The sequence below is a fragment of the Pteronotus mesoamericanus genome, unplaced genomic scaffold (genome assembly GCF_021234165.1).
Source record: "Pteronotus mesoamericanus isolate MK-2021 breed Mesoamerican mustached bat unplaced genomic scaffold, CSHL_Meso_final contig_263, whole genome shotgun sequence".
Classification (NCBI taxonomy): Eukaryota; Metazoa; Chordata; class Mammalia; order Chiroptera; family Mormoopidae; genus Pteronotus; species Pteronotus mesoamericanus.
The window spans coordinates 4546015-4563617 of record NW_026555112.1 but is presented as its reverse complement, the minus strand read 5'-3'; the positions used below and the strand labels follow the sequence as shown (position 1 = coordinate 4563617).

Below are 17603 nucleotides of genomic sequence, written 5' to 3'. Positions count from 1 at the left end.
CGCAGAGGACAGATCGGCTCCACACAGAGAGAACTTTCTGAGAACCATACTGACCTAAAATGAACTGGGAAGCCTTGGGAGGGCCCGGGTACTTCGTCCCAGGAGGTGTTCAGTTAGAGGCGAGATGCCCATTGAGCAGAAATATCTCAGAATGGTACCTAGGGGAAGCGGGGCGGGAGAAGGGAAGGAAGGTTCTGTGTGCTTGTCTCTCCCCTCCCTGTGAAGCCTCTCTCATAACTCAGATATGTTGCTGTGTTTCTGAAGGCTGGGTTGGTGACTGACTTATGTTGGTATTGCTGTGTGATTGTAAAAATCCCTTCTAGACCTACTAAATCAGAATATTTGTTTGGGGAGGGGGCCCAGGAGTCTATATTTTAATATGTTCTGTGGGTGATTCTTACTATTAGTGAAGTTTGAGGATCACTGGCTTAGTGGTTAAAAGCACCTTGGAAGTTCAAATCCTGCCTCTACCAGTAACTTACTGGGTGATCTTGGGTGTGTTATTTAAGTTCTCTGGGCCTTGGTTCCCTGGTCTGTAAAATGGGAATGATAATTAGTTAGTGGGTTATTTAAATTCTCTAGGCCTTAGTTCCCTGGTCTGCAAAATGGGGATAATTAGTCCCAGCCTCACAGGGTTTTGCGGGATTAAGTAAGGTGATGTGTGTAAAGCACTTAGCGCCTTGTGAGCTGCCGTGATGGGCATCCCATTGACAATAGCAGATAATGAGAGTCCCTCCAAGGATTGGGGGTCATAGAGCTGGGAAGGTAACACAGGCGCTTAACCCAGCAGGCTAGTCAATCTCTGACTGACGTGCATCAGAGTGACCAGTGATGCCTGTTTCAATGCTTATTCCTGGGCCCCATTCCCATGTTTTGAATCAGTCGGTCTGGGAAGGGGCCCCAGGAGCCTGTATTTCTATTATGCTCCATGAATGGCTCTGGCAAACATCAAAGCTCACGACACCACCCTGCAGGGGTATTAGAGCAGCAGCGTGGCTTTGTAGTGGAACAGACCTGTGTGTTCAAGAACCTGTTCTTCCCGAGAAAGCCTATCACCTTAAGCTAATTAAGCTTTCTTGCCTCCATTTTCTCATCTGCAAAAAAAAAGATTGATAGCCCTCATTTCATGGTATTATTTTACAAATGAATGTGTGTAAAGCACTGTACAAAGTGCCTAGCACAGAGCAAGTACTCTGTAGGCTGTAGATAAAATCTAAAATCCAAACCAAAATGCAGCCTCCATCCCCTAGTCTTCATTGAAAATATTGCTATCAGGAAGCCCATGTGTGTGAATACAAACTTCTAGTCTTTGCTTTACATTCATTGTCAATAGACACACTGAATTTATCTTTTTAAAGATACAGTGCTTTAAGACCATCATTTATTAAGAAAACCTTTCGCTGGTGGTTTGCAGTCATAGACAACACCCTTCTACTTGGGTCCTCAGGGAGAGGGGACTCAAATGCAGTGTCCCTGGGGTCATGCGTGGCTAGGTGCAAGAGCCTAAGTATAAGTGGAACATCTTTTCATCCCCTCTTCTGCTTTGCAAAGTATTTGACTTAACATTTTCTGTAGGAGGAAATTTTGGTTATTTTTACCTTCATGATTGATGGCTGGCAACGTGGAACTTTGGTTCAATTCTAGATTTCAGAGACGTCAAGCCTTACAGGAGAGTTAACTCTTCTAGCCCCTGGAGGATGGGCCCAATCACACCTGGCCTGGGGCACGCCCTGCTCCGGAAACCCCGCCTGGTGACCGCGCAGTGGCTTTCTCTCTCTCTGTGGCCAGGTACCATTACTACGGCATTGCGGTGAAGGAAAGCTCCCAGTACTATGATGTGATGTATTCCAAGAAAGGAGCTGCCTGGGTGAGCGAGACGGGCAAGAAGGAAGTGAGCAAACAGACGGTGGCGTATTCCCCGCGGTCCAAACTCGGAACGTTGCTGCCGGAGTTTCCAAATGTCAAAGATCTAAACCTGCCGGCCAGTCTGCCGGAGGAGAAGGTGACCACGTCGGGAGGGTTACCGGGGGCTTCTCTCTTTCTTTTTCACACAACACACACACTCTAATTGCAAAACAGGGAGTTAAAAAATCTAAAGCTAGAAATCTGAATCAAGTGTGGACTTCAGTTCATAATAATGTATCAGTCCATTAGTTAACAACAGAGGTAACTGGTTGTGGGGTTATATGGAAGTTCCCTCAGTATCTTCAGAACTTGACTACAAATCTAGTATGATTCCAAAATAAAAAGTTCATCTATCTAACCTACCCATCTACCTACCCACCCACCCACCAACCTAACTACCCATCTATGATGTTAACACTATCTCAGTTCAGAAAGGAAGGGCCCCTCTCCGCTAGACTGCTTTGTTATAGGGTGAAGTTTATTTTCCTATGTGCTATAGAGGACACGGTGAAATCATAGTTTTGTAGACAAAGAATATTTTATAGGTATAATGTCTTATACGGTAACTTGAAACTTCTTGGATAAGAGGAGATGGAGGGAAAACTCTTTTGCCAAGCAGATTCCAGAGGATTTCCAACATCCTCTTTGTGATTTTGGCACAAGCATCTCTTCTTATAAATACACACTAGGTTTTAACTTTTCAGCATTTTGGCTGGTGAGGAGAGTTTAAATCAATGAGCCCTACTGAACTTTCCTGTGTGCCAGGCACCGTGCTAAATGCTGGATACACAAGCATGAATAATGAGCTGCTTTATTTTCCCAGAGCCCGCGGTTCCAGGGGGTGGAGAACGGGGACAGAGAGAGGAACCTGTGTTTTCCATACCAAGGGTGAATGTGCTGATAGAGGAACCCTCTGAGGTGCTGTGTGAGGCCAGGGGAGGGAGCCGGGGCTCAGCGAGCATGCCCTGATGGACGTGAGTCTTGCTGGGGTCGGGCAGGATGAGTAGGGGTGACGAGGGGACTTTGTCCCCTCGTCAAGTCATTCAATTTTCAAATGACTTGAAAATTGAAATTCCAAGGGCAGCAGTAATACACACTAACGTATTCCTTTATTGTTGATCCCTCTCCACCTCTCACAGGTTTCTACTTTTATTATGATGTACAGAACACACTGTCAGAGAATACTGGACACTGTAATAAGAGCCAACTTTGATGAGGTAGGTCAACAAGTGTACACCCTAGTAAAATATTACAATAAAACTAGCTCCTAGTTCACGGGCTCCTGCCAAGTGCCTGGCCTTGGGGAAGCCCGCGATGCACATTGCGAGCTCACTGAATCCTCACCGTGACCCCGGAGCCAGGCGCCGTTTTTATCCCCACTTTGTAGACCCGTGTGAATAGCAGTTGGCATGGCTTTGTCCTTGATCTAACCAGCGAGTGGCAATGCCTGATGGGCCTACTAGGGAGACAATTTTGTCAGAGTGTCATCACAGCCGGAATTAGATTCAGAAACACTAAAGGAAGGCTTCCCTGTGTTTTGGGTTTAATGTTTCCCGAGGCCCATCTACAGCAGTGCACTTGGAGCTCTGGTCTGGTCTGCATGTCTATCAAATCCTGCCAGTAGGGGACCGAAGTGGGTAATCCAGGAAACTGCCTGTAAATAATCACTTTCGATCATTTGCCTCTGATTATTTCAGCACTTATGCTTGCAAAGAGTCAGAACTTCTTCCTTATGTCTAGTCATAAGTTTGCATTTGTTCAAGGCCTACAGGATGCCAGGCATTTTATATGTTATCTCGTTTCATTCTAATAATTGGTAGACATCATTATCTCCATTTTATGATAAGGGGAAAGCTGATAAGTCCTGAGCTCCAGATTCAGTTGACATATAAGTTAACACGGGCAAACTGGAGTACTGATTTTCTGCCCCAAATCTGTTTTCCAAGTCTTATCCTCCCAGCGCAACCCACACGATCGCCTGGGCCACAAATCTCGATTCCTCTCTTTCACTCCCCTTCTATGTCCAGTCTGCCTGGAGGTCCTACCGGCCCCACCTCCAGATATAAACGCCACCCATTTCACATCTAACTTCCAAGTATCAGCTCGTATGCTTTGCACTGTTCTCCCTCCTTTCTCTTTCTTCTCACCCCAAGAAACCAGTACATTAAATGGCCTCAGTGCAGAGTAGGAAGGGCAGTAGAAACTGGATGAAACTCCCTCTCCCAAGGCGGCACCAGAGGCTGAGTGCTGCTGACCCGGCTCCCCGTGCCTCGGGGGCAGATGCCTGCAGGAGATGGCGAGTCTCTGTGGATCTGTTTTAGCGCGAACAGCCGCTGGTCTTTTCCAGAGTTTCTGCTAGAAATGGACCGCTCATAGAGAAAAGGAGGAGGGCTGTATGCAAGGAGAGCTTAGAGGGCAAATGAATTCAGAATCTACCGGATCCCGGATCTTAGGAATCAAATGGGCAGGGCTTTGTCCTCGGTCCTTGGAGCTGGAAGGGCAGTCGGGGGCCCAGGACGCAGCCGGAGGCCAACGCCCAGGGACAGCTGGGATGCGGGAACGGCAGAGGGCTCTCTGGAGGGCGGGAGCCTTGTCCAGGAGAAGTGGCCGTGTCTAGGCCCAGCCAGACCAACTGTCAGCCACCAGGTGTCCCAGAGATAGGTGAGCAGGGCCACAGTGGGGATTCTGGCTGGGTGACAGTCAGAACTTAGGCAAGGGTGCGTCACATGCTTAGGACACGGACTTCTTGGGCCTGGAGGTGGTGGTGCCTCCACGATATAGTAATAGCTAACCTTCATTACGTATCTACTACTATGTACCAAGCACTATAAGAAGTACTTTTAAGGAATCTTTACTAAAACTGATGCAGTAAATACTATTTTTATCCCCATTTCACATGTAAAGATCCCTAGAAGGCAATCTTCACTCATCTGGACTGTCTTTGTTTTCATTTCCAATCTGGATGAAAAGTTTGCAGTAGTTTCGCTGTCATGGGATTAACAGAACTGTGACAGAGTTTCACAATTTACAAACCTGACTTCATTCACCGCTTGGATCATGCTTTTGGCAATTATCATTCTCCCTCTGGGCAGTCAGGGGACACGCTCCTCTTTCCATTCCTCACCCCCGACCCCAAGCCTCCCGTCCAGTGTCAACCCTGGGAAGCCCAGGCAGGCCACGGAAGGCGGAGAAGTCGGTCCCTCGAGGCCGAGCTCAGGTCGCCAGGCTGGGGCTGGGTCGCCTGGTGAGGGGAAAGCAAGACGCTGCTCTTCAGAGGGTCCTGAAGGACACAGCAGGCCACCAGGGCAGGGGCAGGAAGCCGGGAAGCAGGCAGCAGCTCATGGAGACGTGGGTCTCAGGAGTGGGGGAGAAGCCCAGTCACCATGCAAACAGCAACCTGGCCCCAAGCCTCGTGGGCAGACAGACAGGCAGACATGAGCCCTCTTGTCATCCAGCTTGCTGCCTAGCTTTGGACAAGTAGGTTTATGTCCCTGGAGAAGGGAGGTAATGGTTCTCAGCTGTCTGTGTGTTAAACGAGACGGCCCACGCACGGTGCCTGGCATGGGGTCGGCACCTGATAAATAAAGCTAATGCCAAGGATAGCACCATCTCCAAGGTATCCGGCTGGGGTACTAAGTTATCTCCTGCCTTGGATCAGGTTCAATATGGGGGACCAGGAGTGTGGATGATGCTGTAGGCAGGGAGAGTGCCCACCTGTGAGGGAAAGGAGGACACACAGTCCAGGAACCCAGTCGAGCTCATGAAATCACAAACATTGAGCTGTTCCCTAACTTCTAGATGAGCCACTCCTCAGTGCTGGCTGAAGCCTAGACATTTTTAAATGTTACTATGTATACAAGTGAATCATCTTCTACCATTTCCCTTCACCTCCCTTATCTCGTCCCACACCTGGATCCCCTACTCTGCTCCCTCCCTGACCCCCAGCGCACACACTAAAAGGCACAGGTGTTGGGGGCCACCAGGGGGTCCCTGCTTTGGGCATCCTCTCTGCCTTCTGTCCATCAGCAGTTCAGCCTGGGTTCCTGCTATCGTCATGTTAATAGTGCCTCCACGTCGCGTGCCGGCCACATGTCTGCTCTCTGCCAGTGGCTGGGTTGGAGTGGCACGTAGCTTACTGCCCAGATCCTGCCCTCCAGCCTCCCATAATGGCGCCAGCGGGCCGGGGCTCTCCAGGAAAACGGAGGGCTTTAGATAGAAAGAGGCCCCTGTACTTCATCTAGGTTTTGACACACAGGTTTGAATCAGGCGATTTTTGTTCGTGTGCCTCTTCTCTTCCCTTCCAGGTGCCTTCCTCTTAACAGCAACTCACACCCCGTTCCCTCCCTTTCCAGAAAACCCAGGGGGCCCAAGGGCACCAACGGGCCCAAAGAGTTGTAAATTCTAGTAATCTGCGCTTTTCAAAAACAATATCCCACCTTTCCTTCCTTACACTCTCCCCAGCCCACAGTTAGTGTGAAGGGGCTGATGGGTTAAGGTGCTAACTCTCCCCAGGGCAGACTAGGCCCTGGGCGGCCAGGCCCCACTCGTGGGCTGTGGGGAGACTTGGGATGGGAGGACCCTCCCGGGCCCTCTGAGCCACACCAGGCTGGCGTGGCCTCTGCCACTGCTGGGGAGGGAGATACCAGCGTTGCACATAGGGTTGGCCTTGGGCAAGACCTTGGGCTCTGTCAGGCGGGCCCTGGGTGACCTCATGGTTCTCTCTGCGGGCCCGTACAGGTTCAAAGTTTCCTCCTGCACTTTTGGCAAGGAATGCCGCCCCACATGCTGCCCGTGCTGGGCTCCTCCACGGTGGTGAACATCGTCGGCGTGTGCGACTCCATCCTCTACAAAGCTATCTCGGGAGTGCTGATGCCCACCGTGCTGCAGGCGCTCCCGGACAGGTAGGCACCTCCCACGTCTCCCCTCGCGGCTGCTCCCCCGTGTAACTGTGCATCTAATCGTGCACGTCTGGCGGTCTCCCTTATAAAGACCATTCATGTTAAGCTTTTTAAGAATTAAAATTTTTTTTTAATAGTTCAAGATTCAAAATGTATGATATGGCACACAGCAAAGTTTCCTCTCACTCTTTTTCTTCAGACACTCAGGTACCTTGCCCAGACTATCAAATAGAATCATTTTCTTGGGACTGTGTCCATATCTGCTATATACGTTGCACATGGAACCAATGCATATACATAGTATATTTTTTCTCACTGAAATGGTGATACACTCTAGGTACTATTCTGAATCTTGCTTAAAAAATAAAATCTTGGCGTTGATGTTGGACATGACCGTCCAGAGCACTCTCCACTGTGCTCCATGCCTCCCTGTGTCCTGTGTCCTGTGCCCTGGGGGGTGGGCCACATGGAGCCTCTCACTGGACTCTCTTTCCCCAGGCTTCCATCTGGGATCAGCCCACGGAGGGGGTGTGGGTGGTCAGGAGGGAGATCCGAGACGGGGAAGACAGGGAGGTCAGGAGATGGACCCTCTGCCTCTCCCTCCATGCCAGGCTGCCTGGGGCTGGCCATGTCCCTCCATGGGCTCTGCTGCCTGCCAGGGTGTCCTTTGGGCACGGAGGGGGGCCAGAGTCTGCTAACCCCACATTGAAGCAGCCTCCTTTATAGGTTCCTCTTTGCGGGTCTGCACCTTTGTGACTTACCCGTTGTAAATAAACTCTCCTCTTTTGAGTGGCATTTGTGTACTCTTGAGACTGTTACAGAGAGCGCCCCATGTCAGTTGGTAAAGAGCTTGTTTTCTTTTTTATGCCTGCACCCTGTTCTGCTGTATTGAATTTAATCAGCTGTCTCAGTGTTTCTGTCTTGTCCTACTACGAGCAATGCTGAAGTGAGTGATGTTTAGGTACATTCTTCTACGTGAGGAAGTGCGTTCCTTTCCTGGGACTGCAGTAACAAAGTGCCACAACCTGGGTGACTGAAAATAACAGAAATTTATTCCCTCGCAGTTCTGGAGGCCAGAAGTCTGAAAGCCAGGGATTGGCAGGGTCAGTTCCTTCTGGAGACTTTGAGGGAGGACTTTGAGTGGCTCCATGCCGCTCACTGCTGGGGAGCTGGTGGTTGCTGCCCATCCTTGGTGTGCCTTGGCTTGTGGACGCATCCCTCCAGCATCTGCCTCTGTCTTTATATTGACTCCCAGACTGTGTGGCCCACTGTCTCTTATGAGGACACTTGTCATCGGACTTAAGGCCCACCCATCTCAATGAGATCCTTAACTTAATTACTTCTGCAAAGTCTCTTTTCCCAAAAATGTCATCTTCACAGGTTCAGGGTAGACATACGAGTATGTTTGAGGGACCACCATCCTACTACGTGGAATATACATACAGGGTATATTTTTAGAGGGCTGAATTCCTGGTTCAAAGGACACGTGACTTAAACTTTTCTCAGTGAACTTTTAATCTGCATTTCTCTTATGATGAGTGAAGTTGAATATATCTTCATACTTTAAAGAGTGATTTCTATTTTCTCACGCATGAGTTCTCTGTTCTTATTCTTTGTCTATTTTTCAATTTGGTAGTTGATGTTTTTCTCATTGACTTTTAGGAGCTATTTATTTATTTGGGATATTAAACATTTATCCATAGTAAGAGTTGCAAATATTTTTTTCATTTTGTCTTTGCTATGCAGAAAATACATTTGTGTAGTTGAATTTGACAGTGCTTGTTTTTATGGCTTCTGGATTATGGATCATAGTTTCTAAAGGTTTCCCCATTCCAGTTATAAAGTAACTGCCCCACTTTGATAAGTGGGTTTATCATCCCATTTAACTTTATGGTTTAATTTTCTACTTCTGGATTTTTGGTCAATTTGGAATTCAACGTGGTGTAAAATGTAAGGTGTGGCTTCTTTTTTTTTCCCCCTGAGCCGCTATCTTGTTGTCCTGATACCAGATGTTAATTATTCCATATTTGTTCCACAGATCTGGGATGGCTTCTCTTTATATAGTAAATTTTATAGGCATCTGGCGCTATTTCTAGACTTCCTATTCTATATCAATATCAATATATTTCTATATATTTATGTTCCAGGGTCACTTTGTTTTAAGTTTTGTACTTTTAAATATATTTTAATATCTGGTAGGGCAAGCTATTAGAATTTTCCTTTAAAAAATTTCTTGTTATCAGCACTTGTTTTTCCATATGAAATGCTTTGACATCAGTTTGTTTATTTAAATACATACATAATATACATTCATATATATGTAGCCTTATTGGGGTTACACTACACTTATACAACAATTGGGAGAATTATATCTTTATTACAATATATTAAGAGTTCCTCAAAAAGAACATGGTTTGCATTGCCATTTATTCTGATCTTCAGTTTTGTGGCCCTCAGAAATGTTGTGAATTTTTAAAATAGAAACCTTAGACATTTAAATTTATTCTTAGATATTTATTTTTTGTTGTTATTGCAAATGTACTCTTTTCCTTCATATCTCTTAGCTAATGGTTGTTTATATATGAAAGGTTTTGACATCCATATATTATATTTGTACCTGATGATGGTAACTTTAATTCTTATTGTTGTATTCTTTTCTTCAGGTTCTCTTAAATTTTTCTGGTTTATAGTTATATTATCTAAAATATAGATATTTCTACCATTGTCTTTCTAATTTTTATCTCTTTTATTTATTTTGCTTGTATAATTATGCTGTCTTATACCTCAAGAACATGTTGAAGCTCTTGACTTTAATTAGAATACATCCAGTGTTTTTTCTGCATTAAATATGATGCTGGCTTTTGGGTTAAGACTGATATATTTTATCATAGTAAGGAATGTCTTGTCTTTTCTTAATTCTTGAAACATTTTATGAAGAATGGCTGTTGGATATTATCCAGTGCTTTTCGTCATCTATAGAAATGATCATATTACCCATCTCCTAATATGAATCCTTCTTGCATTCCTAGAATACAACCCACTTACTCACAGTATATTATTTTCTTCACTGTGCTGCAGGAATTTATTTGCTAATGCTTTACTTAGGTTTTCTGCATCAAGTCATAAATAAGGTTGGTCTGTAATTTTCTTTTTGGGTTTAATCTTTGTCAGTTGGTTTCTGTTTTTGTTTTGTTTTAGTGTGGTTTGGTTTGGGTTTTTTTGTTTTGTTTTGTTTTTTGTTTCTTTTGCTTCATAAAGGGAATCTGAAAGCTTCCTGCCTTTTCCCCTGAAGATCTGAAACAGTTTAAATAGCACTGAAATTATTTGCTCTTGCAGATTACATAGAATTAATTCCCCTTTGAAGGTATCTGGGCCTTGTGTTTTGTTGGGGAAAAACTTCAAAAATTTTCTTCTTGTTTTCCTGTAGTAATTAGTCAGTTTAGATTTTCTATCTTCTCTGAGGTTGAGCTTTGGTAAATTATATTTGCCTAGAAAATTATCTATTTCTTCGAGATCTTTAAATTTGCTTAGGGTTGAGCAAAGTGAGTTTGTACACTCACTGAATTTCTTCTGTGTCTGTGATTATTTCTGCTTTATCACGTTTTAGTTTCTGTAGTTGTGCCTTCTGCCATTTCTTTGTTGTTAGGTTACCTAATTTTACCTTTCTAAGGAAAAACCTCTGGTACTATACTTATTGATGCTATTATTTTTTCTAATATATTAATAACTGATTTTATTTTACTAACCCATTTCTTTGCCTTTCTGAAATTTACCCTGTTATTCATTTACTCAACAAGTATTTATTGGGTGCCTGTCCCCACTCTAGGAGCTTAAGCTACATCAGCCACACACCTCCCCAAATTAACCAAAAATTAGATGCCTGATTTATTTACACTCTTTACCTTTGTTTAATAGCATAAGTATTTCAGGCTTAGATTTTTTTCTTTGAGCACTATTTTAGCTATAGCCCATAGATTTTGATATGTAAAATCTTAATAATTATTATGTTCTAAATATTTTGCAACTTTCGAGTTCCTCTTTGTCCTAAGGATTAAAAAAAAAGTTTAAAATCTCCAATTGTTAGGAGCTACTGTTTCCTGGTTATGTTATTTTATCTTTTATAGCTTTGTGATTAGATACTGTTTCTGAACTGTTGTTTTGAGACTTAGGTTTTCTATGTTGTCTAACTCATGGTCGTTTTTCTTACACTTGAAAAGAAGCAGCATGCTCTGTCTTCAAGGTACAGACTTGGATATGCTATATGTATTTGGACCAACTTTGTGGTTCTTTAGTTATGAGACACCTTCTCACTTAGAAGTTGAATAAAAGTGGCAAGAGTGGGCACACTTACCTCCTTTCTAATCTTAGAGGAAAAACTCTCGGCTTCTCCGCACTGAGTCTGATGTTAGCTGTGGTTTGTCATAAATGGCCTGTTTTATATTGTGGTATGCTCCCTCTATACCCACTTTGTTGAGAGGGGTTTTTTTGTTTAATCATAAATGGATATTGAATTTTGTCAAATGTTTCTTCTCCATCTATTGAAATGACCATGCGATTTTTACTCTTTGTTTTGTTCATGTGGTGAGTCATACTGAGTTACAGGCATTGAACCCCCTCCTTGCATCCCTGGAATAATCTCACTTGTTCATGGTATATGATTCCTTTAATGTGCTGTTGAACTTGATGGGCTAATATTTTATTGAGAGTTTTTGCATCATATTCACCAGGAATATTGGCCCCTAATCATCCTTTTTCATAGTATCTTTGTCTAGTTTATGCATCAGACTAATGCTGGCCTTGTAGAATAAGTTTGGAAGCATCCCTTCGTTTTCAGTTTTTTGGAATGATTAGAGAATAGGTATTAATCCCTCTTTAAATGTTTGGTAGAATTCATCTGTGAAGCTGTCTAGTCCTGGGCTTTTGTTTGTTGGGAGTTTTTTGATTACTGATTAAATTTTGTTACTAGTAATCAGTCTGTTAAAATTATCCGTTTCTCCTTGATTCAGTCTTAGAAAATTGTATGTTTCTAGGAATTTGTCCATTTCTACTAGGTTGCCCAATTGTTGGCATATAATTGTTTGTAATATTCTGTAATGCTTCCTTGTATTTCCATGGTGTCAGTTATACCCTCTTTTTAATGTCTGATTTCATTTATTTGAGCCCTCTCTCTTTTTTTTCCTTGTTGAGTCTAGCTAAAGGTTTGTAAATTTTATCTTTTCAAAGAGCCAGCTCTTAGTTTCCTTGTATTTTTAGCCTTTATTTATTTCTACTCTGATCTTTATTATTTCCTTCTACTAACTTTAGGCTTTGTTTGCTCTTCTTTTTTTAGTTCCTTTAGGCATAATCATAGTTATTTTAAATTCCCTGGTTGATAGTCTGGTTCAGTTGATCGCTTCATCTCTGGAGAGTGGGTTCTTTTTTTAATTTTGTGTGTGTCTTACAATTTTATATTGACAGCCAAACAGTGTGTGGAGCAGTGCAAACTGAGGTAAACATTGTCGTAGCCGTGCCTGGAAATGAGCATGCCTTTTCTTCTCCTAGCCTCTCAGTGTGAGGAATTGAGTCAGGTTATTCAAGAGTTCATTGGGTTTGGGTCTTGCCGTTGCTATGGTTACCTTCAGTGTACCAGCAGATTCAAATTCTTTGGTGGTACCTTGCGTTTAGGTTGGAAATTTGTTTATTGAGGGGTTTTCTCAACATAACTGCTAGATCCTCCGCGTTAGGTCTTCCCTGTGAACCTACTGCACCTGTCAGCCTGTTTGGGGACGGGGTGAGGGCGGGCCAGTTTAGTGTTCTCCTGGCTCAGTCTTAAGTAAGCCCCGTGGTTTCTGGCAATCAGAGCTGAGCATTTTCAGCGATCATGTCCCACCCCAGAGATAAATCTCTAACAGTCTGAGCCGGGGATGCTGTCTACCAAGGCTAGAAAGTTTTTCCTTTTTTATCCTCCCCCCACCTGCAGCAAGTCTCTCCTTGTGCCCAGGTCAACAGCATTTTCTGCCCTTCCCGCAGCCCCTCAAGGCTTCCATTCCAGAAGGGAGAGGGGTCCCTGTCGGGTGTCATGCTTGTTCCACAGCAGAGGCTGCTTCCCTCCTCCGTGTGCGCACCTCGGAGATGGGCTTTCCCCGTTCTGCCCTGCCCCGTCTTCCTCATAAGCAGCTGGCAAAGTCCGCGGAGATCTTGTGAATAGACGTGAACTTCCTTTGCATCTGTGGCCCCCCGAGTCCCACGTACTCTCCTGTTATTTCACCCTCGGCCTTTCGCACTTTAAGCTGAGTCCTTTTTCTCCAGGTGTTGGATGTCCTGCTTTCCTCCCTCTAGCACAGGTGAGCCGGTGCCCAAGTCCCCTTGCTTTGAAGGTGCCTGTCTTCCCATAAATGCCAGGCCAGGTGGTGTGACTTCCGCTCTCTGATGGGTTAACAGAAAGTTCTAATGTTGTAGGTTGTTTGACTTTTTATTATTATGGTGGGAGTGTTGCTTTTTCCCATTTTCCACACTCTTGGTGGAGCAGAAGCACCCCTAAACAGGCCGACAAAGGTTACCTCCAGGTGGGGTTAGGGTCCAATTTTAGTGTCATGCTCTTATGCATTTTTCAGGTGTCCTACATTAATACTGAATTACTTTCATAATTATATGTATAAGCATAAATACTTATAAAAATGATATGTTTAGTGAATGAATGAATATTTGAGTCCTATACATATGTATGTGTGTATATATAACCTATACAGACATATATATAACATATGTCTGGACCCTTTTAGACTTTGAGTTATTAAATTCTTTTTTTCACCTTAGTCAAGTGAACTAGATAATGGCTAAATCTCTACCATCATTTCACTAAGAAGGTAACTCCTGAGGGATCGGTAAACATGTACACACCTTTGGAGAGCTTCACATACTGCTAATACTGCTTAATAGGTGTGTTACACACACAAGGCATTTTATAGTTTATTATGAAGCAGTTTGTGGGGTACAAATGAAATACTACCCCCACCTTCTTCTCTGTAATTCCCTTGTTTTCATAGATGAGAAAGTTGAAGCTGAAGAGCTGAAATAACTTGTCCATCCTCATCTGCAAATAAATGAAAACAGCCAGGATTCAAATATTCATTCATTAAACAAATGTTTGTTGATTACTGCACTGTGCTAGGTCCTGGAATACAGCGTTAATGAAGATAAACATGCGCCCTGCCCTCGCTGAGCTTACAGTCTGCCCGAGGAGACAGTTCTTTAACATTACACAGTTAACTAAGTACTAGAATGCCCTTTGCCTTATAAATCCAGTGCCTTTTCCTTGACGTCAGGAGGACGAAGTTACTCAGAAGACCAAGCTTCATCTGACAGCTGACTTCTCAGCTGTTTGTAGTCACTCCCCCCTTGTACTTGTTTGGACGCCTCCTGCGTGCCAGCCCCTTGCTTGGCAGGGGGGAAATGGGAGTCAGCTGCCCGGTTCTCCCCTGGCGAGGCAGGCTCAGGCCATCGCGGGGGCCCCGCTCAGCAGCTCAGACGCACCCTCCCCTCCCTGCCTGGCTCTGTAAGGCACACTGAAATAGGCTTGCTGGTGAATACGTAAACAGTATAACCATAAATCGCGCACTCTTACTTATAGGGAAGGTAGATCATTCTCAAACTTGGGCTTTTCACCTGTCGTGACCTCCCAAGCGATGCTGGCACAGCGGTGGTTAATAACGACTGGTTTAGCAGAAGTAAGAAAGCTTGCGAGAGGGAGTTGGGGGATGGATGGACAGACAGGCTGGAAAGGTATCAATGAGAAGACGAAAGCCATAGCCGGGCCCCAGACCGAAAGCAGCAGCGGGGCCCTGGCCTGGACTTGGGGAGCCGCCCTGCCCCCCACCCGGCGTCGCCTGGGGCATGCGCAATGGGGGTATTGTCATCTCTGCCGCGCGAGGTGACAGTGGTTAGCCCAGTTCCCCAGCCAGGCAAATCCAGGCTTCAGTCTTGGTTCTCGCGCGTCCCCTCGGGCAAATAAAAGGACGCCCCTGAGCCTCAGTTTCTCGCCTTTCTGCTGGGACTAACAATAGTACCTACTTGTTAGTGAGGATTAAATGCGAAAATGTGTGTAAAGTGTTTAGTGCTTCTCTCGTGGCACTCATTAAAAGGCAGCTACTAGGATCGCCCTTTTGCTGTGGTACCGGCATCACTGGGGGAGGTCCCTCGGGGAGCCCCGAGTGTGGAATTGCGGTGCATGAGAGCCACAGACGCGAGCACCGCCTGCACAAAAGGGAGGAGGAGGTGTGTCAGCGGGGTGCAGGGCAGCCGGGAGTGCCAGCCTGGCGAGGAGATGCAAGCGGGGCAGCGGGAGTTAGCAGGGTAGAGTTAGGCCGCAGGGCGCATATGGGGCGGGGGGGGGGTGGGGGGGGGCTGTCAGGCAGCGGGGTGGGATCTGCGTCGACCGGTGCTGCCGGAAGGTGCAGTGGCTGGGACTCGCAGACCAGGTGAGCAGGGAGGCCAGCTCCCGGGCACCTGGCCCAGAGCAGCCTGAGCGTTTAGAGTCCTCCTAAAAGTCCGGCAGCCCCATGTCTGAGTCCCAAAATAGAACCCTTTCCAGACTGAATCCTTCCTTGCTTTTCTTCAGCTTAATAAAGTCTAACAGTTGCACCGAGTGAAAGGCCCCATTAACGACCCTGCTGCTTGCTTCCTGCTCCCAGACAAAAACCGGCTCCCCCGTGGTAGCCGTGAGTAATGCCTCCCAAGTATGTGTCCTGGATGGAGATCAGCAAGCCCACCCCACTGGATGGTCCAGCAGCCGAAGGAGGGTCCCCTCCGGACTCCCTTCTAAATTTGGACCTCTGTTGAGAGCAGCCAAATGTTCTGCAATGTTGTCTCAGAAGCTGGGTCCAATGTGCTGGAACTTTGTTGTTTTTGAACCTTTGCTTTGTTACATGTGTGGTACTTTGGGTTCACTCAGTATTCAGCACTTACTAAAACACCTTCGCTGCACCAGACACTCTGCTGGACACAGGGGGCGCATCATCCCTGTTCTCTCAGGAAGACATACTTGACGTCTTTCTTTCCTCGTACACCCACATCCACTCAACGGAAATCCTGTTGGCCCTGCCTTCAAAATAGTTTAACCTGACCATATCGCATTATTCCCACTACTATCACCCTCACTGAGGCCGCTCTCTCGGCTGGACTATTGCAGTAACCCCTGACTGGGTCTCCCTGTTCTGTCCCCTCCTACAGCTGATTTTCATCACAGACGCCAAAGGCACCTTTTAAAACCACGTGGCAGGATCGAGAGTGTTGAGAGAGTCGGGGGAGCTGGCAGAGTGGGGAGGCCAGCAATTTCAAACACTGGGATCAACACGGTCCTGACCGGGGTGGCTCAGTAGGGTGGACATCATCCCACAAAGTGAAAGGTCACCAGTTTGATTTTCAGTCAGAGCACACGCCTGAGTTGCAGGTTCTCCGGGCACGTGTGAGAGGCAACTGATCGGTGTTTCTGTCCTTCTCTTCCTCCCTCCCTTCCCCTCTCTCTAAAAATAAATAACTAAAATATTTAAAAGGAAAAATACCATAGTCAACACTAGATCCGCCCTTTGAAGTAGGTAAGGAAAGGAGCCAGGGGCTCTCTGGGGCAGCATCTTTCCGGGCAGAGAGCGCGGCAAGTGCAAAGGGCCTGGAGAAATGGACAGGGTCTCCTACCCATGGGAGCGGTGTGAGCCAATTTGGGGGTGTGGGGGAGGAGAGGAGAGTGGGAAGACCTGAAATCAGAGAGAAAGGGGCACACCTGGGTAGGGCCTTGTGGGAGATACATCTGCACTCTGTTCACCTTGGGAGCCATTCATTCGTTTCACTTAACAAGCGTTTCTTAGGTGCCTCCTCGGTGTCTGGCCCTATGCTAGGTGCTGAGGATGCGGCGGCGCTTACAGTCTAGCGGGAAAGATGGACATGAATCAGATAATCACACCAGTTAGTGTGCAAGGACCCACTGTCACAACTGCAGGCCCTTCCAGAGGAGTTGCTGGGGGCTCTGACCTAGTACAGGGGGCTTCAGAGAAGGTTTTCCTATGGAAGTAACATCTGGCCTGAGATCAGAGGGGTGAGGGTGGGCTGAGAGGTCAAAAGGGCTGGGACGCTCTGGGATGAAGGGTTGCCCAGGGCACAGGCCCGCAGGCGGCACAGGCCTGGGCGGAGGCCAGTGGGGCGGAAATGTGGGTGACGGGAGGAAACACAGTGGGGCTGAGTGTGAGCTTTGGGCGTGATGGTGAGGATGCTGGTTTTTACGGTAAAATAATGAGAAAACGCTGAGAAGTTTTCACCAGAAGTGAAATAGATCAAAATTGCAAGGGTTTTGGAAAAATCCCTCTGACGATGTGGAAAGTGGGGAGGTGAGCAAGGCAGGGGAGACTCCGTGGAGGCTGCCGCAGTGGCCTGGGTGACACACAGCGACAGGGTGAAGCAAAAGAGGGAAAAGTGGATGTGGCTGAGTGGGAACTGAGGGTAAGACCCCTAATACCTGGTAACAGGAAGAGGGACTATCTGAGTCTCAAACTAGTTGCACTGTAAGAGAAACAACCAGATATTATAAACTTCATAATGCAATGTGATGGGCAGCTACCTATGGAGTTTTCTTGCGTAAAAAAAACAAAACAAAACACCGTAACTGAATTTAATCAAGTCTTTAGACCAAAGAGCCTGTTTATAGAAAGCACATAGGATAGATGAACTGGTTTAAGGCACTATGAGGGACATTTCAGAATGTGGGACATTCCAGGGAACAAATAACACGAGGGTGCCAATAAACCAATGGCATGAATTAGATTTTTATAGACA

At 46.0% G+C, this 17603-nt stretch overlaps 1 protein-coding gene across 2 annotated transcripts in view; it reads left to right on the top strand.

Moving 5' to 3' along the window:
- RFX4 (regulatory factor X4) overlaps positions 1–17603 on the top strand; it is a 120104-nt gene that overhangs the window by 55111 nt on the left and 47390 nt on the right. The window contains exons 1-4 of one of the 2 annotated variants that reach the window (XM_054574437.1): positions 60–154; positions 1789–2002; positions 3045–3122; positions 6643–6806. In XM_054574437.1, coding sequence (XP_054430412.1) covers positions 60–154; positions 1789–2002; positions 3045–3122; positions 6643–6806 — 551 coding nt within the window. Of the gene's footprint in view, positions 1–59; positions 155–1788; positions 2003–3044; positions 3123–6642; positions 6807–17603 lie in introns of those variants that run through there. The other variant, XM_054574436.1, reaches the window with a different exon arrangement.